The sequence below is a fragment of the Amphiura filiformis genome, chromosome 10 (assembly GCF_039555335.1).
Source record: "Amphiura filiformis chromosome 10, Afil_fr2py, whole genome shotgun sequence".
In the NCBI taxonomy this organism is placed as follows: Eukaryota; Metazoa; Echinodermata; class Ophiuroidea; order Amphilepidida; family Amphiuridae; genus Amphiura; species Amphiura filiformis.
Window position 1 is genome coordinate 60009912 of NC_092637.1, and position 21744 is coordinate 60031655.

Consider the following 21744-nt stretch of genomic DNA (forward strand, 5'->3'; position numbering starts at 1 on the left):
TACATTCTGGCTTTCATTTCTTTTTATTAACTTGTTGTATGTGCACATGTTATTACTTACAATTTAAATATTCTACTTATGGTCTTTAAACAAACAAAAAATTTACTCATGTCCTTCCAAAAATTAACTTACATTATTATATCACTTCGATAACGTTAAAACGCATACTGTTACATAACACGTTATTGATGTCTTTAAAAAGTGTCATATCACTACAATGTGTCCCATAAAAACGTTATATTTAAAAAATGAACTGCATTGTTTGATAGTGCAACAAAACAATGCAATTTTCAACATATTATTTATTCATCCTATGCCCAAATAATGACCTTGATATATGATTAACTGAAACCAAATTTTTCTCAATCTATTTCCAAAAATGCCTTCCAAAATAAGGTACTATTTTGGTTTACATGCGCACCCTGTATTTTAGGCCTTATATAATATTAGGCGTCCGGGGGAGCGGCGTCAGGGGCCAAATGCTCCCACTCAGAACCCTAGCCCCCTCTTACCGCCAGTCAACGCAAGATTCACAACCCGGCCGCCGCCACTGATAAGAGCCTAAAAAAGGTTTACGTTTAGGGTATGCAAATATTTTATACCGCCATGGTTTAGGGTGAAAATTATAATTAAGATTACGGTCATAATTAAAACACTCGGTTACAGTTGGGGTATTATTTTAAGCACGATTTCGTGATCCTAACATCCTCTTTTTATGGCATTTTACAGTGAAATCCACGAAAACAAACTTATTCCAAAAATTCCAGTACATTCCGTTTATTCCGTGCATTTTGTGTTTGCGAATTCTGCATGATTTATGTCTAGGCCTATTACATTGCTTTATATTATAGGCCACTGTTACATTTTTATTTTGGTATACCAGAACCAAATTCTAAACGATATTGTTTTATAAAACGAGTTTAATCTCCAATACATTTTGGTACATAAACATTTCCAGTAAAGGTTTTCAGTGGTATAAAAAATCTTAACTTTTTTAAATTAAGTGCAAGATGAGGCAGAATACCACGAAATGCCTTTTTAATATGCGCAGGGTATTCCATAATTATTCTCCAAATAACACCTCATTTCATTTTCATAACCATAATATCAACCTATTTCATGTTAAACATGTTAACTGCCTTGTTTGTAATATAAACTTCCAGTACATGTACTTTTCAAAAACATTCGCATCGGCACTCCTTTATATTATTATTACCAACAAGTGCACTATTTATTATTGCCTTTTCCTAATAACTCGCTAGGATACCAGTCCCCACTAAACAATTAACAAATTATATTATGCCAATGTATTGTGTCCCACCACTTTCCAACATCACCTTCACCTAGGCCGCCTGTCGCGTGTCGCCATTCCATCGCCACTTCTATTGTTAGCGCTCTTGAAATTAATTTCATATCAAGAGTATCGATAATTGTATTCATAAACTTCTTCCTGATAAAACTTCTTTTTGATTGTTTCTTTGTATTTTCTAACACACATAGTTTATCTTCTGTAACTATATTAAATACCGACAGGTATACACGTATGACATTTGACAATGATACAATACATCTGTCTTAAAAGATTAAGATTCAAAACAATCATATAAACACAAAGAAGATGACGTTGATCACCCCTTGAGCTATTCACTTCAAAACAGCCGATCGGGCAGCCGATCCTTCATAGCTTCAAATCGATTCAATACATGAATAGGTAGACGGCAAACTTGATATTCAATGATCTATGCCGATTGGTCCTCTATTTCCATGTTTTATGCCCAAGTATTAATTGTGTCCCACCACCTTTCAACATCACCTTTACCTAGGCTGCGTGTCGCCATTCCATCGCCACTTCTATTGTTAACGCTTTTGAAATTAATTTTATATCAAGAGTATCGATCATTGTATTCATAAACTTCTTCCTGATAAAACTTCATTTTTATTGTATTTTCTAACACACATAGTTACACTAAATACCGACAGGTATACACGTATGACAATGATACAATACATTTGTCTTAGAAGATTAAGATTCAAAACAATCATATAAACACAAAGAAGATGATGTTGATCGCTTCTTAAACTAATCACTTGAAACAGCCGGTCCTTCATGGCTTCAAATCGATTCAATCGAATAGATAGACGGCAAACTTGATATTCATTGATCTATGCCGATTGCTCCTTTTGCATTTACTATTTCCCTGTTTTCCAAACTCAACTATGAGTATTACAAATGAAACATATTCCACAATAGGAACATGAAAGATTGCTCTGTGTTTTACAAACGCCAACAGTCAGAACCAATTTCAATATATTTGCGGCGTTCCACCTTCCAAATTTTTTCAACACCTTATTCGCAATTTTTCACATTCAAGTTCTAATGCATGATATCGACCAATACACGTACATGGCTCAAATTATATCCAATTCTAAACTCCCTGTAACGATACACAAAATTATTCCACAACACAAAAAGAACAGCTATTAATTACACTTGCAGTTCCAAATTAAATCCCTTTTCTCCACGCTTTTTTTCACTTTAACATGTTTAATGCCAGTATAATAAATATAACATTCATAAATATACTCATTAAACATAATTAATATTAACAATACAAGTTCTCAATTGAACCTACTGCATTTTAACCCAAGCTTGAAAGACAAATCATTTCAAAAAATATATACTAATAGATAAGGCCAAGTTCAATAATACACAACCTGTTTTACATCCGACTTATTCAAAACAAGGTGGAGGAAAGGCATTTTATTTTTTAGAGCAGAATCGTGAATACCCATCATGATAGTTGTTCTAGCGTACACTAGATGTCTGCACAAAAGAGGCAAAATCTTTTTATTTACCCTTATTTATCTCCAAACATTCCTAAAGTGTTTCTAGTTTGTTACCAAGGCTATAGGAAGAATATTTGTTTTGTTAAAATAACTGACTTTCACAAAATACAAATTTAATTGAAGAAACCCCAACAAAGGAAACAAAGAAGACGTGAAACATGTTAATTTTGTTTATTTGGCCTAACTTAAGGGCTACATGTTTTACATCCTACAGCATTATCGTTGCTGAACAAAAATGATGGTATTTGACCTTTGACTTTCCTATTTAACTATACGCGACGATAGATATCTTTTACTTTTGAATTAGTTTGTGTTCATTTACAATTCAAAATAATAGCTCTCTCAAACAAACAAACCAATCAACACAAGAACAACTTTTATTGTTAATATTGTCTTTTTTATTCATAATATTTGACAATACAAGTGAGTGAAACATTCTAAGACATACAATTTTTAAATAATTATTTTTGTCCAATCAGGATCACTTTCCCACTTTCAACACTCAAAAAGGCTCCCTAATTTTATTTAGTCTTAAAGGTTCAATAAAAAACAAACATGGATTTTTCAGCTATTATGGGACCTTTTCCTTGTTTTGGAAACCATGTTTGGTACATTAGAAAACTTCTAAGAAGTTTCCTAACAGGACAACGTTATATCTTTTTTAAACCTTTATTTCTTAGATTGAAGATATTCATTATTATACTGTTTCCAATGTTGACAACATTGTTAAAAGCGAATTTGTTTCCATTCTACAAATAATAGTAATTAAAGGCCATGCAAGTTCTAATTTGTACACCACTATACTATCCCACCAGACAAGATAATAAAGTTTCTTGTCTTCTCTCATCTGACCAATCATAATTCCCCACAAATGCATTTATGTTAAGTTATTCATTCTTCAATCATACCACGCCCATTCCTAACTAACAGTCGAGTGACAATGGCCCAGACAATGCACATGAACCACGGAACATGCACAAACATACAGATCTATATACACGCCAGGGCCTACAGCTCATTACCATAATCAATATAAGGGATGTTACAATATTATTTACAAGATATATTCAGAAAACAAGAGATATAGTCACCATTTTCTTTTCGACATCTCCATCGTTCGCATGCAGATTCACAACTAAAGCGCAATTCAAACCTTTCCATATATTAGTATATTATTGGCGAATTTATACATATCAAATACGCTACATTCAGGACTACTTAGTACAGTACTTAGGAATTTCCAACAACATCAATATGCCGTCTGCACGGTCAGCAGCAAAGTTGAACTCCCAACCAGATGAAACATGGGCATTACTTCAGAAGCGATTAATTGAACTGCCAATGGACTTAACTGAATTTGTTTCAGCTGAAGTTGCCGAGTTCATTGAACTCAAATCAACAGCATCATATACTTGCCCAGGGTATACCCTTGTCTCTCTCGTAGCAGTGGCAGCTTTCTTGATCAGTCTTGGAGCAGAAATTCAGACTACACCAGGAATGACTACCAAGCCTGTCTTGTACAGTCTGATTTGCGGTCCACCAACCACTGGTAAGTATTACTATTCTATTAAATCTAGAGCTAGTCCATTCAACATAGCTTGCATTCAATATGTACTTTCATTTTCACACCCGTTGCAAATGCAATGAAAATACCCCAACTTTGCGGAACACATTGCTACAGTATTTTTATACCAGTTGAAATCAATGTTCTGTTCTGTATAATTATCGTTTCTGAATTAGAAATCTGTTTTGCCAATACTATTACACAAATTGTAATACTGTACAGATCGAATACCGGCGAGATACCGTATTATATTGGGCTATTCCAGAAAATAGGTGCACACCCCCTATAGAGGAGTAAATTTTCAATCAAAGAAATGTCCGGATTTCCAAGTCTGCTTTCTGAAAACGACTGGATTTCCAGTTGCCAATGTTACTGGAAAAAGCTTGGAAATCCAATCAAATGAAGGGAAAATCACGGAAATGTTGAAAATGAGCTCACAAATTAAGGATTTCTTATTTTAAACTATTTTTCTGCCGGATTTTTTTGCCTTTGGGCACTTTAAAAGTCTGGATTTCCAACAGTCACGAGTGGACAAAAGTCCGGATATCCGAACTCCTCTATAGGGGGTGTGCATCTATTTTCTGGAATAGCCCATTCCCGATCTGAATGTGGCATCCTTCACAACGGTGAACGCTCACTTGACCATGCTTCATTTTGTTGACTTGGAATCACTGTTGTTTGTTTTACCATTTATGACCGCATTCTTGAAATAAACTTAACCAATTTTATTCGTCACTTATTAAACACAAATTTGTCTTTAAAAAGACAGATTTCACGGAGCAGGTGTATAGTACTCGACTATGCTCTACACTGTTCATTACATTTTCATGTAAACTGTATTGATGATGTTATTGTTAAACAAGTTTCAAGCACTCACATCAATAGACCAATTATTGATATTTCTACTGATGATATTGTAGGTGAAAATAACGCTACAAACTATTTTGATAACAACGAAATTAATAGTGTTACAAATGAAACTATTTTGAAAACTAATGTTCAAAATGTAAATGATAATGTAAAAAATGGAATTGATGCTAATATAAAATGTTCAAATCATGATACTAATCAAAGATTGAATGTTGATCCTGATGAATCTTATAATACCAAGGATATTAAAAAAGGTAAACAAAAATCTTCTACAACTGTCATAAGTCTGGTGAGTGTTCTTTTCAAATTGATAACTGTAATAATATTGTGTGTAATAACTGTAATCTTGACTTTAATGTATCTTGTATACTGATATGATAATTCCTGTTAATAACAATATTGATTCATACATCTGTTCAACAATTGCTTTTTTAAAGTATGCAATGATGAGCTTCCATTTGGTGCAAATTTTATTGATTTTAAATGTTCTCTTTCAAAAGGTTCTAATATCAGTTCGGGGGCAATGCTAATTCAAAGACGTCCCTGATATCAAATACTCTTGAAGCGTCATATCACCTTACAGTATCATATTTCAGAGACGTCTCATAAATCACATACTCCCTAGTTTCAAAACCCAGTCGCAAACGATATAAGTAATTTTGATGAACGTGCCAGCGCAATGGGAATAATTTGGTGTATATGCCTTATCAGGGTTGTAGCTAGCCCAAGTTGAGCATGTTGAGTGCCTGCTAATTTTACTATTCAATTCATGAATTGGATAGTAAAATTTTAAAAAATTTACATCAAAACATTTGATTTTAGCCATTGCAATCTATATAACTGTGTTCTGGGACCATTTGTCAGAATTTGCACAAATAGATATAATTTTTGCACAGGTAGATATTTCCTAAACATAGGAAACCTTATTGTAATACACTCAGCTTCGTTCCGATGTGCTGCATCGAGTGCCGAACTGTCAACAAAGCTCGACGTATGTGATATCACAGACCCCCGTATGTGAAATCACTGACCCGACTTTGAAATCAGAGACGTCCGGTTATTACGAGTGCCCCCGAACTGATATAGCTCATGTAAATATCAGAAGTATGCGTCATAAAGTGGATCATATCAGAATATTTCTTGAGGAGAATAACATTGATATTTTATGTTTAAATGAAGCATGGCTAAATGATCATATTGACAATGATGAACTTCATTATAGATGGTTATAATATTAGTAGACTTGATAGATATATAACATAGTGGTGAGATTTTATGTTATATTAAAGGGGCATTTCGTGATCCACAGCATCATCCCCCCACTTTTCTCAAAAAAAGTGGAGATTTTTATATCACTGGAAACCTCTACATAATGTTTATGTACACAATTTCAAATCACAGTAATCTTAATCAATTAATTAGTGACTATACTTAGCACAACCTAACATCGTATCATGTTCAGGTGTGCATAGTTTAGGGCTGTCTGATCATTCACTTATTTATATTGTACGAAAAATTAAGCAACTTAAGGCTCAATCGAAAACCATTAAATCTAGGTCTTTTAAAAATTAGAATGAACATGATTTTGTTGACACTATTTAAATAAAAATCCCTTTAAAAGAGAATACCCAGGCCGTACGGAGGACACATGACTGCACAACTCCCCCGGACTGCCCCACCTTAGCTCCACATAGCTGCAAAGAGGTAGGCAGTGTATGCAGTAAGCCTATATAAAACACAGGTCTTCTGATCAGTCAAGAAGGTGCTGATTCAACCAAAGAACTTATAGTACTCCACAACTGACCTATGATTGCTGAATAGGCCTAAGTATATGAACTACCTGTATGCTACTAGCCATACTGGTACTACATGTTGCCCTCTGACTGCAGTCAGAGAACATCAGTCCCCATTATGCCAATATGTTTGTATATAAATGGATGCATGTGGTGTTACTATGCTATAGAACATTTGGCTCAGAGATCACAGCTAGGATATCAATTTATTAAAGTAAATGATTTGGTACATGAAGATCAATCAAAACTAATTATGAACTTGTGACGGCCAGATTTAGGGACCGATCGTTATTTACGGCAGGGGGGAATGGGTGTTTTGGAAAAATATCGACAAAAATTTCGCGTTCCCCCTCGCGTCTACTCAAAATTTTCGCGTTCCCCTTCTTTTACCAATTTTCTCCATTTAAAATTTAACAATCCCCCTCCTGGTTCAACTAAAATTTCAGGTTCCCCCCTCAAGACCACAAAAATATTTCAGGTTCCCCCTAAATTTACCCATTCCCCCCCCTGCCATAAATAACGATCGCTCCCTTAGTGACCTTCTCTGTCAAACATTGCACAGATATTCTCATGTTGAGTAGGCCTATCTGTGATTTTTGTGATTGAAAATGTTTCACTGCCAAATGCTTAATCAATACTTCATTATTTTGATAAAAGTAGGCCTATATCAAACAGTCTAAGTGGAATAACTTGCATGATGGGAGCAGAAGGATTTTTTACAATTAATTTAGTGTCCGATTATAATAGGTTCCTTCTAAGGCTAGCTTCAAACTCCGTATTGTACGTACAATATTGTATGTACAATACTTTTCGTGACGTCAAAAAGTATTACACGTGCAATAAATATACGTGCCACGACGAGTTGAATCAGATTAAATAACGCGCTATAACCCTGACGGTTCATTGTTTGCTAAATCCAAGCGAGGTCACCAGAAAATCTATGCAAGAGAAATTTCTACTGCTGCTGATGAAAAATCCTAGAGTGCGTTTGGAGGTTTTTTCTGCACTTTACCAGTAGCCCTAATAAATTCATAAAACAATAAAAATCAAATAAAGATTTAGGGCAATGTTTTTACTCACTGCTCATCTGATCCACTTTCCCAGGAACTAAATACCGATACTCCTTAGTTTTTCCCTGCTTTCCAGACATAATTATGAGTAAACATCAAATTTAATGTTTACAAAACAATCAAATATATATACATTCTTTTGCATTTTGTGCATAAATATTGATATCAATAATGTAGGCCTACAAACATTAAAAAAGGGGGCCTAAGAGTATGTCTATCTTTAATCATATACTAATTCCGCCATGCCCAAACATATCTTATTATGAAATCGTGTAATGGAACCCAAATTCCAATCAAAAATAAAAACAAATTTGTTATCAAATACACTAGGCCTATACATTGTATTATAGGAATTTAATAGATGGTTCATTTTAATAAATAAATAGATTAACACGGGTAATGGACAAGAAATATTTGGCAATACCGGATTTACCAGAGAGCCAGTGGATAAAGAAATTAATCAAAATTAAAACAAATTAAATGAGAAAATGAAAGTAAGGACATTTGGCAGCATTCAACCTGTTCAATGTGATTTATGCCTATTTTTAATAAAATTCCGAAATCTGACGTATCAACGTTGTATCGTGCACAAATTATGATTCGAGACTATTTCATTTGACACGGTTGTATGGATTTCAAAAGATCGGTCCTATAATAGATATCGATTAGAGAATTACAGCAAGAGGCTTTGAGGATGCCGTAATCCTCTTGACCATCAACCAATCAGAGAGACATATTTCAGAAATATTATTCGTAGGATTGAAACTCTTTCAACTCTGAAATATATATTTCAAGTAATCTCGTTTCACACTTTGGCTTCCAATAAAGCCACGAAGGGGCGGTAATGTTAATATACGAGTTCAGTCAAATATTGGTGCAAATATACGATTTCGGTCATCTATTTGGCTATCCTTTGCCCAAAATTATGAAATGTTTATTTGTAACAACAACTCTTAGGAGGGTTTTCGAGTAATTTTAGCGAAATAATGAGGTTAAATAAAATAAAACCCACTTATAATTTTGTACGCTTAACTGTGGTGTTCTAGGGGAATTAAAATATCACGATTAACATGTTTAATTCAAAATCGTTGTCCTACAAGCACATGTTCAGATTGTGTGAACATTACAAATACAAACAATAAGGTTGAAAAATAAATAGCCATTTAAAATGATTTTAAAAGATCGTCTTATAGCTTTATGACACTGAATAGGCCAAATATCTGCCTCTGACGAAAAAAAAATGTTTTCCATGCTGATTTGTTAACAAGTACCGTATGTCATTTCAAAAAGAAAAAAAAAAGGCGGATATTACTTTTTAAAAACTCAACGCATTACTATTAATACGCCTATAATTAATGAATGAAAAAGTATAGAAGGCGTTGCACCCGGTTCTGATGAGGGGGGAGGGGCACAAGCCGTTTTCGGCAGTTTTCCTATGGGATTTTCTAATATTTCAGATCAATGGGGGGCTTCCGTGCCCCTAACGCTACGGTTACTGCATTAACACATTTATGGATGTATTGTGATGATCATAAGTAGGCCTATCATAACATGCCTCAACGATATCAATATGTAAAAAGGTGTTGCAAATTCATAACACAGCGTGTTATAATGTAACGAATGCTATGCCAAAACTTTAAAAATTAACAAAAATATCAGTATCAATAAAATCAGAACCAGAATAAATACAAAGGCCTACAAATAATACTTTTAAACTTTCTAAATCAATATATGACTAAATATCAGTATAAATGAATCTCTAAATCAATTAATCAATCAGTTATCAATCAATCAATCAATCAATAAATAAATAAAAATAAAAAAAAAAAAAAAAAATAAATAAATAAATAAATAAATAAATAAATAAATAAATAAATAGGCCTAAATAGATAAATCTATAAATAAATTAATAAGATCTGAATGTGCCATTTATATTATTATTACAATTTTAATATTATTAATATTAGTATTAATACGACGTATTATCAACTTTAAAAATGTGCCCATTGATTATATAATAATTCAAGTACAGTTGAATCATGGTAGGTATTATGATACCTACCATGGTCGAATACAAGAAGACATTAAAAGATGTTCATCATTCCGTGCACTCACTAAATTTAGAACTCTTAGAAATTTGGCAACTCCGTATCAATTAAGGGCTGGGGTATGAACGTTTGGACAGTATTTATTTTGGGACATCAGAGCACATCAGACATATCGAATTGCATTCTGAATACGAAGAATGTCATTCTGATATCAAATAATTTTGATTTTTGAAATTCGCAATTTAATACACATTTTATGGCAAATCATTAAAAATTGATATTTTTGATATTTAACAGTACTTGAAGTAAACTTGATAAATCTGATGATTTATACTTAAAGTGTATGTAGGTGGGATGAAAAGCCGACCATCAATTGAAAATTTTGACCTTTCGTATTGAAGATATGGATTTTTTCCCCAAAACACCAAAAAAAAATAGGTCTTTTTGGGAAAAAAATCCATATCTTCAATATGAAAGGTCAAAAATTTCAATTGACCGTCGGCTTTTCCTCCCTGCTACATACACTTTAAGAATATATCATTAGATTTATATAATTTACTTCAAGGACTGTTATATATCAAAAATTTGAAAAATATCAAATTTTTATAATTTGTCATAAAATTTGTATTATATTGTGATGTTCAAAAAATGAAAATTATTTGATATCAGAAAGACATGCTTCATATTCAGAATGCAATTCGATAGGTCTGAGGTGCTCTCATGTCCTACAAAAAATACTGTCGAAACGCAATAAACGCTCATTTTAGATCCCTTAAGCAACCAATGATTGTAGCAAAATATATATTTTCCCGGTACATACTATTTATTGCACGTGTAATACTTTTTGACGTCACGAAAAGTATTGTACATACAATATTGTACGTACAATACGGAGTCTGAAGCGCGCTTAATGGTTCCTTCTAATTCAGTCTGTGATGAGAACAACAATGCAATTCAAATCATAGATGTTTAAGAAGTGTGACCTCAGACAAAGTCAAGCTCTACTGAATATAGTTTTATGAATTTTGTCATGGGGAGTGAGGTTAGTTTTTTAGTAGCCTGCAGATCCATTACATACTCTGCATTATCCTGTAAAATAATTTTAATGAGGACGAAGCAAATGCATTTGGCTACTTCGTTTCAAAGTAGCCAATTTGGGTTCAAAGGACAAGGTCTAAACTGAATGTAATATCACCCAGAGCTGAAGCCTGGGTGAAAAAAGCTACTTGGGATGATCATATAAAATGTTCAAATGTAGATGATGCACACCATACTTTTCAAACTATGTTTGATGATGCCTGTAATTTTCATTGTCCTGTTAAAGAGAAGCGTGTCAAGGGTACATTACCTGATTGGATTACAGGAGATTATATTAAATTTTCAAAAGACAGGGACTATTATTTTGCCAAAACTCATACAACCAATAATTCTGATGATTGGAATATGGCAAGACAATTAAGAAACAAAGTCAATAAACTTAAAAACACATTAAAAGGAACTATTGTAACAAAGTCATCAACGACAATGTAAAAGATTCTAAGAAATTATGGAGTACAGTTACGAAAATCATTCCTAAGAATATATCTATTGTTACTAATGTACAAACTCAGAATGGGCTCACTTCAAATTATAAGGAAACAGCTAATCATTTTAAGACTTACTTTACCTCTATTGGAAACACATTAGCTGATAAATTTAAGTGTAGTAATGATGATGTTCGTAAACTCGGTGATACTTATCATTATGTTGAAAATGCAGATTTCAAATTTGATATTATAACACCTGATTTTGTGTTTGATCAAATTTGTACGTTTTCAAATCACAAAAGTACTGGTAGTGACAATGTGTGTATGAAACTATTGCAATTAGCTGCTCCTGTCATCTGTCACCCCCTTGCATACATATGTAACCTTTCCATGTTCACTTCTGTCTTTTCTTCTATGTGGAAAAAAGCAAAAGTTACACCTATTTTATTTACAAGGATGGTGGCAAGAATTAATTCAGCAATTATAGCCCTATATCAGTTCTGCCAATATTATCTAAGGTTTTACAACGAACCGTTCATGATCAACTTTACAATTATCTTACTTTTTTACAATTATCTTACTTTAAACAATATTTTAAATCCATGTCGGTCAGGTTTTAAACATAATCACAGTACTAATACTGCTCTTTTAGATGTAAATGATTATATCTTAAGTAACATGAATGACGGTAAAGTAACTGGGTTATTTTCTTAGATCTTAAAAAAGCCTTTCATCATGTTGATACAGTAAATCATGATCTTTTATTTGATAAATTGTATTCATATGGTATCACTGCCATGTCACTGGACTGGTTCAAATCATATCTGAGTGGTAGATCCCAAGCTGTCAATATAAATTATACTCTTTCTGATTTTAAAGCTATTGATATTGGGATACCACAAGGAACAATATTGGGTCTTCTGTTATTTATTATTTTTGTTAATTCATTACCGGATTCTGTTAATTGTAAGTGCGGAATGTATGCAGATGATACAACTCTATTAGTTACTTCACCAGATCCAACAATATTACAGACTGATCTTAAGAGTAACCTTGATATGATAGCTATAGTTCAAGTCCAGAGCCTGGTTCAAATCTAATAAACTCACTTTAAACATTAACAAGACTAAGATCATGCTCTTTGGCTCTAGTCAGAAATTAAGTAAATTTAAGGACATATCTCTTCCCAGCTAACACAAAAACGTTTTAAAAACGTTTTAAATAAGTTATATTTTGGCTTTTGGTTTAGGTACAAACCTTTTAATAACATGTAAATGTCGGGATATATAAAGATCATGAAAACGTTTTTAAAACGTTATTGAAAATATTTTGGGCAAACATTTTTCGCAAAATATTTTTCAACCCCCAACAAACATTTTGTTTAAAATGTTTTGTATCAGGTTTTCAAGAATGTTTTTGAAATGTTATTAAAACGTTTTTATACCCTTTATATAACCCGACATTTAAACGTTTTCTGTAAAACATTTTTGTTTGCTGAGCAGAAGATTAATAAAAAAATGTTTTTTAAGGTTATGAAAACGTTTTATACTCTTAATATACCCTGTATATAACCCGACATTTAAACGTTTTCTGATAACCTTTTATAACCTTTTGCGAATGATGTCGAAAACGTTTTGTGTTTGCTGGCTTACTACCTATGGAAACGAGAGCATAGAAATTGTAAATAAATATAAATATTTAGGTGTTGTATTTGATACAAACTTATTTTGGCGTGAACATGTAAATTATATGTCATCTAATGTATCTAAACGTATCGGTGTAATTGGTAGGGTCAAGAATTATCTTCCACCTAGTACTGTGAACATGCTCGCTAAAGCTCTAGTCTTCCCTCAATTTGACTATCCTCTGAGCAGTCTCACTGAATATTAATTGTGCTAAATTGTCCTTGTCATGGAGAGCACGATTAGATAAAGGCATACAAACGTGGGTATCAGATTATTAGGCATTATTTCCTAGTCTCTTTGGGATGCGAGGTTACAATAGTTATTCAAGACACATGGTATATAAGGTATAAACTGTGCATAAAAGATGTGGTTGCAAATGGTTTCAATGTTCACTCGTGTGAACAAAAAAAAAATACTGCATCTGCAATTGCCATATGGCCGAGCCAACTCAAGTGCCCCGCAAAATTGACGAATAATTTTGATTAAAATTGATAAATAAACCTTGTATTCCACTACGTCATTAAAGACTTTGACCAGGAATGCCTAAGTACCAAAGTTGTGAACTTGACATTCACAGAGGTACTAGTAGAGGGTACATAGATTATGTCATGACAACGATATTCCTATTTTTCCACCATGGGTACATTCTAAATTGATATCAATTTGGGTGTACTTTGTTTTGGGTCCAATCTCTATCATGAACGTTTGCTATATCTTTCTAAATATAAGGCCAAATAAACAAAAAACACGTTTCACGTCCCCTACCGCTTCCTTTTTTGAGGTTTCTTCAATTTTTATTTTACTTTTTGAAATTCAGTTATAACTTTTCAAAATATATATCTAAAAAGAAGAGATAGTTTCAAAAAACTAAAAAGAGGCCACCTCCTTTTTCCAGGCATTATTGTTTACGCTAAAACAGCTCTAATTATGGGTATTTACACCGAGTTTGTGATAAACAATAAAAACTCCACTCTTCCTCCTTTTTCTCACAAAACCGGACGTGAAACATGTTTTGTTTTTTTTACTTCGCCTAATGATTGTTTGTTCTAGATTTGAGTATTAGTATTCATATTTGAAAAAACTTATGTTTAATTACGACATTTCGAAACCACACACCCAAACTCCATGCTATGATCTACAAAATTGGGCTCACGTATGCATTTTACCAATTTGGCAATAGGTATTTCCTTCATGTTGCCAATGCATGACTTTCTTTATTATATTCCAATATTTTAATTTGTCTTGTAGCCCCTTTGTAAACATCGACAACTTCATATACCCTGTTCAAGCAATCATTTTAATATCTTTTATTCTGACCTAATTATATTGTTCAACGTTCACATCCCAAAACAATAATGTCCTAATCTTTTAATTTCATTCTCTTCTTTACATACAGGCAAGTCACAAGCCCTCAAGATAGCTGCACTTCATCCCTTACAAATGATAGAAGACGCTGCAAAAGATGAAGCTTCTACCTTCCTTCTGGAAAAGGTATCTCCAAGTGGCCTGTCAACATACCTTTCGCAACAGAAAAAATGCTTCATACTTAGCACCGAAATGGCTGATGTATTCACGAATCTGATGAAACCAAGTGACGAGTCGAGGTTTTCAGTGTCAACCCTCTGCCAACTGTTTAGTGGAGAGAAGATCACTCTGGACTATGCAACCCAACGTCGTCGAAATATACCCGAAAACTGCCCCTTCGGCATACTAGGCGGCATACAACTCAAACCAACAGTCCTTTTATCCCATACCATTGCTAGCCAAGGTTCAGGACTTTTAGACAGGCTCATGATTTGTGTACCACATTGTCTTCCCCCCAAGATGGAAGCGGCAAGGGCAGCAACAGACACCTTGGCAACCAAAACTTTCACGACCGATTTCGTACAATGCATCAAGGAAATTCATAAGGCGCACCCCTTCTCTGAAGAGCAACCAAATTTGATTTATACGTTCGGCCCAGAAGCACTCAACCATTTGCAATCCCTACACGGTGAATTTACCGACCAATTACTGGAAGCTATAAAGGAAGGAAAACCAACTCCAGCTTCCAAACACATCGAACTCATACAAAGAGTAGCTGTAGCTCTCTTTGTTCTGGACAACACACTCAGAACTATCATCAACAACACCCAAATAACATTTGCAAAGATAATTCCTATCTTATATATCAAACGTGCTGCAGCATACGTTACCCACTGGGAAAATCAGAAAGATATCATTGTCAAGGTAAGATAAATTTTCATATAGCCCTATTTAACCTTAAATTGCAATCAATTAAGCTTTCATTGGCCACCAATTGTTCCACACAATCATGATATCAGCATGCAACTAACCCAAATTGTCACATTATTACTCTGCTTTATTACGTACTACTACCATTTCCTTAAAACAATGATTAATTATTTACATAAAATCATCACAAATTTCCAATTGTATGTCCCATACTTCCTTTTGTGGTGGTTTTTCGCTAAATGCCCTATACTTTTGTGTGTACAAATCTAAGGAAGCAAGTATTATTTTTTCGATTTACCTACTTTTTGAAGATATAACTTAGCCAAACTTTTAAAAAAAAAAAGATAGGGGTATAAACAGTTAATTGAAGCCAAAAAGGCATTTCGAAAAAATTGTCCCATACTTCCCTTTGTCATGGGGGGGGGGCAGTATAGTAGACAGTCTGACCAAATCAATTTCACCATACAATAAGTACAGTACCATTAAATATGCCTTGCAAGAATGGTTTATAATAGCTACCGGTACTCATTAAAAATGACCAGTGCTTGTAACGCTTGTGTTAGTTGCTCATCACAGTTTCACTCTAACATCATCTTGGCAGACATCTTCAATCAAATACACGCTGAACTTTTTAGTACCAATATGGATGTTAAAGCATATGCTTAAAGTGACACAAAAATGAAATTATCAAGAGAAATTTGTTTTGTTTTACACAGGCCACTTAAAGGAGTATTTCGTGATCCTAGCATCCTCTATTTATGTCATTTTTCATTAGGCCAAATAAAAAAATAAACAGGTTTCACGTCCCCTCCCGCTCCCTTTTTTGAGGTTTCCTCCAATATCTTTTTATTTTTTGAAATTCAGTTATAGCTTTTCACAAAATATGTCTAGGAAGTTGGGATGCTTTCTATAACCTTGTTAAGATACAAGAAACATTTTAGGAAAGTTTTGTGATCATTAGAGGGGGTGTAACTCTCAGAACAACAAATAAAAAAGGGCCTCCTCCTTTTTCCAGGCATTATTTATTGTACACGCTAAAACAGCTCCAAGTATGGGGATTTACACCAATTTTGCGATACAAAATAGAAAATAAAAAGCCCCCTCTTCCTCCTTTTTTTTCAAAACCAGGACGTGAAACATGTTTTATTTTTTACTTTGCCTTAGATATCCACGAAATAAACCTATTCCCAAAATTTCAGATCCCGATTTTGCGCTCGCGAGTTATGCATGATTATGAGTATTACACTGCTCCATAGACAATGCGTTGTAATTTCGTTCTGGTGCACCAGAACGAAATTCAAATGTCACGATATCTTTGCTAAACGAATTAATCTGCAAGAAATATTTTGTACATAAACATTATGTAGCCACGGGTTTCCAGTGATATAAAAATCTCAACTTTTCTTGAGAAAAGTGGCGGGAATGAGGCTGTGGATCACGAAATGCCCTTTTAACTTCTCAGTTTAGAGAGGAGACAATTATCATTTCAGGTATACAGGGTCATTGAGTCAATAATCAATAAAGTAAACACAATTATCACTTAACAAGGTCATATTCATGGTATTTTTCAGCATGCCCAGCATGAATGTGAATATGGGTTAAGGGTAACAAGGTATTGTTGATCGAAGCAGATTTTCATTATCTGAATCAATATATATTATTGAAAAATAACACTTAATTTGTGTTTTGCAGAAGTTCATTACTATAAATCATATACTTGGGAAAATTTGCTTACTTTATTGTTAATTACTATAATGAGTTATGTACGTTTTAAAAAAAGTGTTGTTGTTTCAGCCCTCTGTACAAGATAACTCAAAAACCACAGGACCTAAAAAATTATATCTATGATATTTGAATTATTCTACACGCTCACTATGAATAAGCCCAATCGTCATTGTAACTTTCGGGTTTTTGGGACACTTTGACCTCTGACATATCAGGAAAACTGCTGTTTTCTTTTCATTATAAATAACAAATAAATCATTTATACAATAATCAAACTTTTGCGTTCGTTTTTATTCTAGTAAAACGTTTTAAACACCCTCATCATTATACATTAAGCCTTCTGAAGATTAAAGGCCTAACGGCCTTTACGAAACAGATTTGTCAAAACATGTAATAAACTAATAGTACAAGTTCCAAATTTATGTTTATATAAGCTTCCTTAGGCCCAAAAAAAAATAATTGTTTGTTTGTTCTCCACAGGTTTGAAAGAGGATGTGCGGGCGGGAGGATTTTCTTTTTCTATTTTTTTTTCGGATTTGACGCATTCCTGGACCGAGCTAGAGCTAAATGCTACAATCATTCATGGTCACTTTAAAAAACCAACATTTTGTTTCATTAATATGCAGTTACAGTTATAATTTGTGTTCATATCATAGTCTTTTAATGATTTCAAATCCAATGTATTTTGAACATGAACATGAACACAAGTTATAACTTTGCATATTGAAGACACAAAATGTTTTTTTTTTTTTTTTTTAATTTTCAACCATGAAAGATCTTAGTATTTAGCTCTAGCTAGGTCCAGAGATACTTCAAATCTGAAAAACAAATTGAATTTTACTTATTTTTATTTTAAAAAAAACAATTGAAAACAAAATTGGTCAGGCCTTCATCTGAGGAGCGGGCGGTAGAGGCCAAACAAACAACTTTTTTTTTTTGGCCTTATGCTTGAACATAAACATCCAATTTATATGGTTCACCTCCATACAACTTAAGGGCTGGGGTATGAACGTTTGGAAAGTATTTATTTTGGGACATTAGAGCACATCAGACATATCGAATTGCATTCTGAATACGAAGAATGTCCTTCTGATATCAAATAATTTTTAATTTTTGAAATTCGCAATGTAATACACATTTTATCGCAAATCATTAAAAATTGATATTTTGGATATTTAACAATACTTGAAGTAAACTTTATAAATCTGATGATTTATACTTAAAGTGTATGTATAGGTGGGATGAAAAGCCAACGATCAATTGAAAATTTTGACCTTTCGTATTGAAGATATGGATTTTTTTTCCCAAAACACCAAAAAAATTAGGTCTTTTGGGGAAAAAATCCATATCTTCAATATGAAAGGTCAACATTTTCAATTGACCGTCGGCTTTTCCTCACTGCTACATACACTTTAAGAATAAATCATTAAATTTATATAATTTACTTCCAGGACTGTTATATATCAAAATTTGAAAAATATCAAATTTTTATAATTTGTCATAAAATTTGTATTATATTGTGATTTTTAAAAAATGAAAATTATTTCATATCAGAAAGACATGCTTCGTATTCAAAATGCAATTCGATAGGTCTGAGGTGCTCTCATGTCCCACAAAAGATACTGTCGAAACGCAATAAACGCTCATTTTGGATCCCTTAATGTAGAAACATTTTGACTCTTCATCTCAATAACAAATATTTACCTCCGTAATTTTCACCTATTGCTACTACATGCAGCCTTCTTCAGCGGACTGACCCGATCGTGTACACATGATGAAACGTGACGATCGTGTAATCATGATTTATTTCTCATATTGCCAGGGAATTTTCATAACCTGACCGCCTTTTCTGACTACCTTTTCTAACCATCTTTTCTGACCATCTTCTTTGACAATCTTGTTGACATACCCAGATTTCCATATGCTTCAAAAGCGTTGTCCATAAGACACATACTTACAAAGGCGAACAATGTCATGTCTGATAATGCAAAATATTGTATGTAAATTAGGCCTATGTCTCATCTCATCATGACATAATTACATGATTACAGTCCTCTGCCTCTAAATAATGATGTCTGTGTGTAAAGGGCTAAAGTAGATAAGACACAAACATATTAAAAGCCTCCATTGATCACAATTTACGTTAAAAATCTCATCAAATTATATTACTGATTTCAAGTCATTAAACATTCCTTATTATACGGGTGCCCAGAAAGAATTAAGTAATAAGGTACAAATATTCATATTATGCAAATGTCATATATTCTTTAACTTAATCGTTCCCCAATGACTTCATTTCTCCTTATGGGGAATTTAATCTACTTTAATTGCAACTATTTTACAGTTTATAAAATCAATCTTTTATCTCCAATTACAGGTCATCAATGACATCACGTCATCCTGTGTGGATGTTTTTTAGTTAAGCCACAACCGACGATACGAGATATCCAAGCAGCAATTCTATCCATAGCCGGACCAGTCACAACATTTAGGTGTTTTTCGAAATCATTTCCTCGCTTCAAAATTACCACACAGGAATATCAAAACGCTACCAAAGACCTTACCACTTATGAAATGGGGGCAATAGTAACGATCAAAGTAAGACATGCCCGTCCAATAGACATTTACATAAAGCCCGAAGCAGCAAACACCACCTACAACAAAGTCGACGAATTGGAGATACCGATAGCACCAGCTTTCCTGGAAACCAAGCTTAAACAACCGTCACCTCCATCGATCACGAAAAACATGAAAGACGAACTAGTTAGCAAAGACCACATTGCACGAGACAAATTTAATGAATAGACCCAATATGTTTACTTTCCAACATTTTAATAGCTATACAAAGTGATCACCTTATATGAATATCGTGCATCATTGTCTTAAGGTGGTTGTGTACTCAAGACCTTGTTCCTTTCATGAAATTGAGCTTTTTTTTTTTTCAAATATATATGTACTTTGTTATGTTTTGAATAGTACCAACAAAGAAAACCTAGATTTGTAAACTCCAACTTACTGCACTATTTCATGGATTTTATTTCACTATTTCGCTCGTTCTCGCTTACTACATTTATGTCTGAGAGTACACAGCCACCTTTTAAACCCACAAGACGACATATTCATACTCCTAACATGTGTCATCACCAAAGTGGCAAATCGTCAGCCAGTAATTTTGCGAACAAAGTCTAAATATGGTTCAAACATACACTTAAACACCAATCTTTGCACGCCAACAATGATAAAAATAAAATAATTATCATAAATAATTACGGTTATTACGTAACTGATGCATATTAGAACCACATTTTACCATTTGTTCACAAAATTACAACAATTAGCGTAGCAGGCTGTCGCAATGCTACTTGACTTTTAAAATCGCATCGCATTTTGTAGTCTCCACAGCAGCCAGTTTGATTCCGCTCCCTCCACACAAACAGTCTGCCAATGATCACGAACTGGTCCTTTTTGATTCGCTAACGGTTTTCTGCCGACGTCATACAGCTTGACGTCAAACAAAGCTTTCAATTGGTCGATCGGGTAGACGGCTACTTTATTATTCATGCGCAATTTTGACCTGCCATCTCGCCAGCTGAGTGAGGACAATCAAGTTTCCGTATGTACAGCTCTACGGCTACAATCGTGTAGCCAATCAGAACAACGTTATAAGTGGCAATTGGCAGACTGTTTGTGTGGAGGGAGCGTAACCAAACTGGCTGCGGAGGAGACTACGCATTTTGTAGTTATCATGTGACATTATTATTTAATCCATTTTGATAACACAACTGATGTGTGTTCAAGACTAATTCACACTTACTGTATCACATTAAGGGGGTACTACACCCCTGTGGTAAATTTTTGACTATTTTTGCATTTTTCTCAAAAAATAATAACACACTGGTAACAAAAATTACGTAGATTATTGGGGCAAGGATCCAAATTACTACACTGAAATTTCAGTGACTCAAAACAAGCGGTTCAGTATATATGATCAAAAATGAGGTACATCCTAGCGGTACCTAATTTCTTATCATAATAACGATCCGCTTGCCTTGGGTCACTGAAATTCCAGTGTAGTAATTGGATTCCTTGCCCTATAATATACATAACTTTTGTTACCACTGTGTTATTAGTTTTGAGAAAAATGCAAAAATAGACACTAATTTATCGAGGGATGTAGTACCCCCTTAAATGTGAAATCAACACAAATATTCACATTATTTTTAATGTTGACATAACTGCCAACATTCAAAACCATGTACTTCGCTGCAGTAACTCTGGGTGCCACAGGATGATTTCAGCACTTCCCAGCAAGTCTTGCGGTTAGCACAGCTGTGTGAGTGAATACGACACCACTGCCAACCCACTGCATACACACGTGCAT

General features: G+C 33.7%; 2 protein-coding genes across 3 annotated transcripts in view; one reads left to right on the plus strand and one right to left on the minus strand.

The window, feature by feature from the left end:
* Nucleotides 1-21744, minus strand: part of LOC140163091 (uncharacterized) — a 75804-nt gene that overhangs the window by 41027 nt on the left and 13033 nt on the right. The gene's annotated exons all lie outside the window — the stretch shown is intronic.
* Nucleotides 4098-20168, plus strand: LOC140163286 (uncharacterized). Its single transcript, XM_072186684.1, has 3 exons — nucleotides 4098-4396; nucleotides 14800-15632; nucleotides 19899-20168. The coding sequence occupies exons 1-3, from the start codon at nucleotides 4102-4104 to the stop codon at nucleotides 20166-20168; spliced, it is 1398 nt and encodes a 465-aa protein (XP_072042785.1). The 5' UTR covers nucleotides 4098-4101.

Bases quoted from the DNA above. Each gene is read 5' to 3' on its own strand.
- LOC140163286 (XM_072186684.1), top strand. From the start codon at position 4,102: ATGCCGTCTGCACGGTCAGCAGCAAAGTTGAACTCCCAACCAGATGAA. The intron at 4,397-14,799 runs GTAAGTATTACT...CTTTACATACAG, and splicing joins TTGCGGTCCACCAACCACTG to GCAAGTCACAAGCCCTCAAG. The intron at 15,633-19,898 runs GTAAGATAAATT...ATTACCACACAG, and splicing joins AGAAAGATATCATTGTCAAG to GAATATCAAAACGCTACCAA.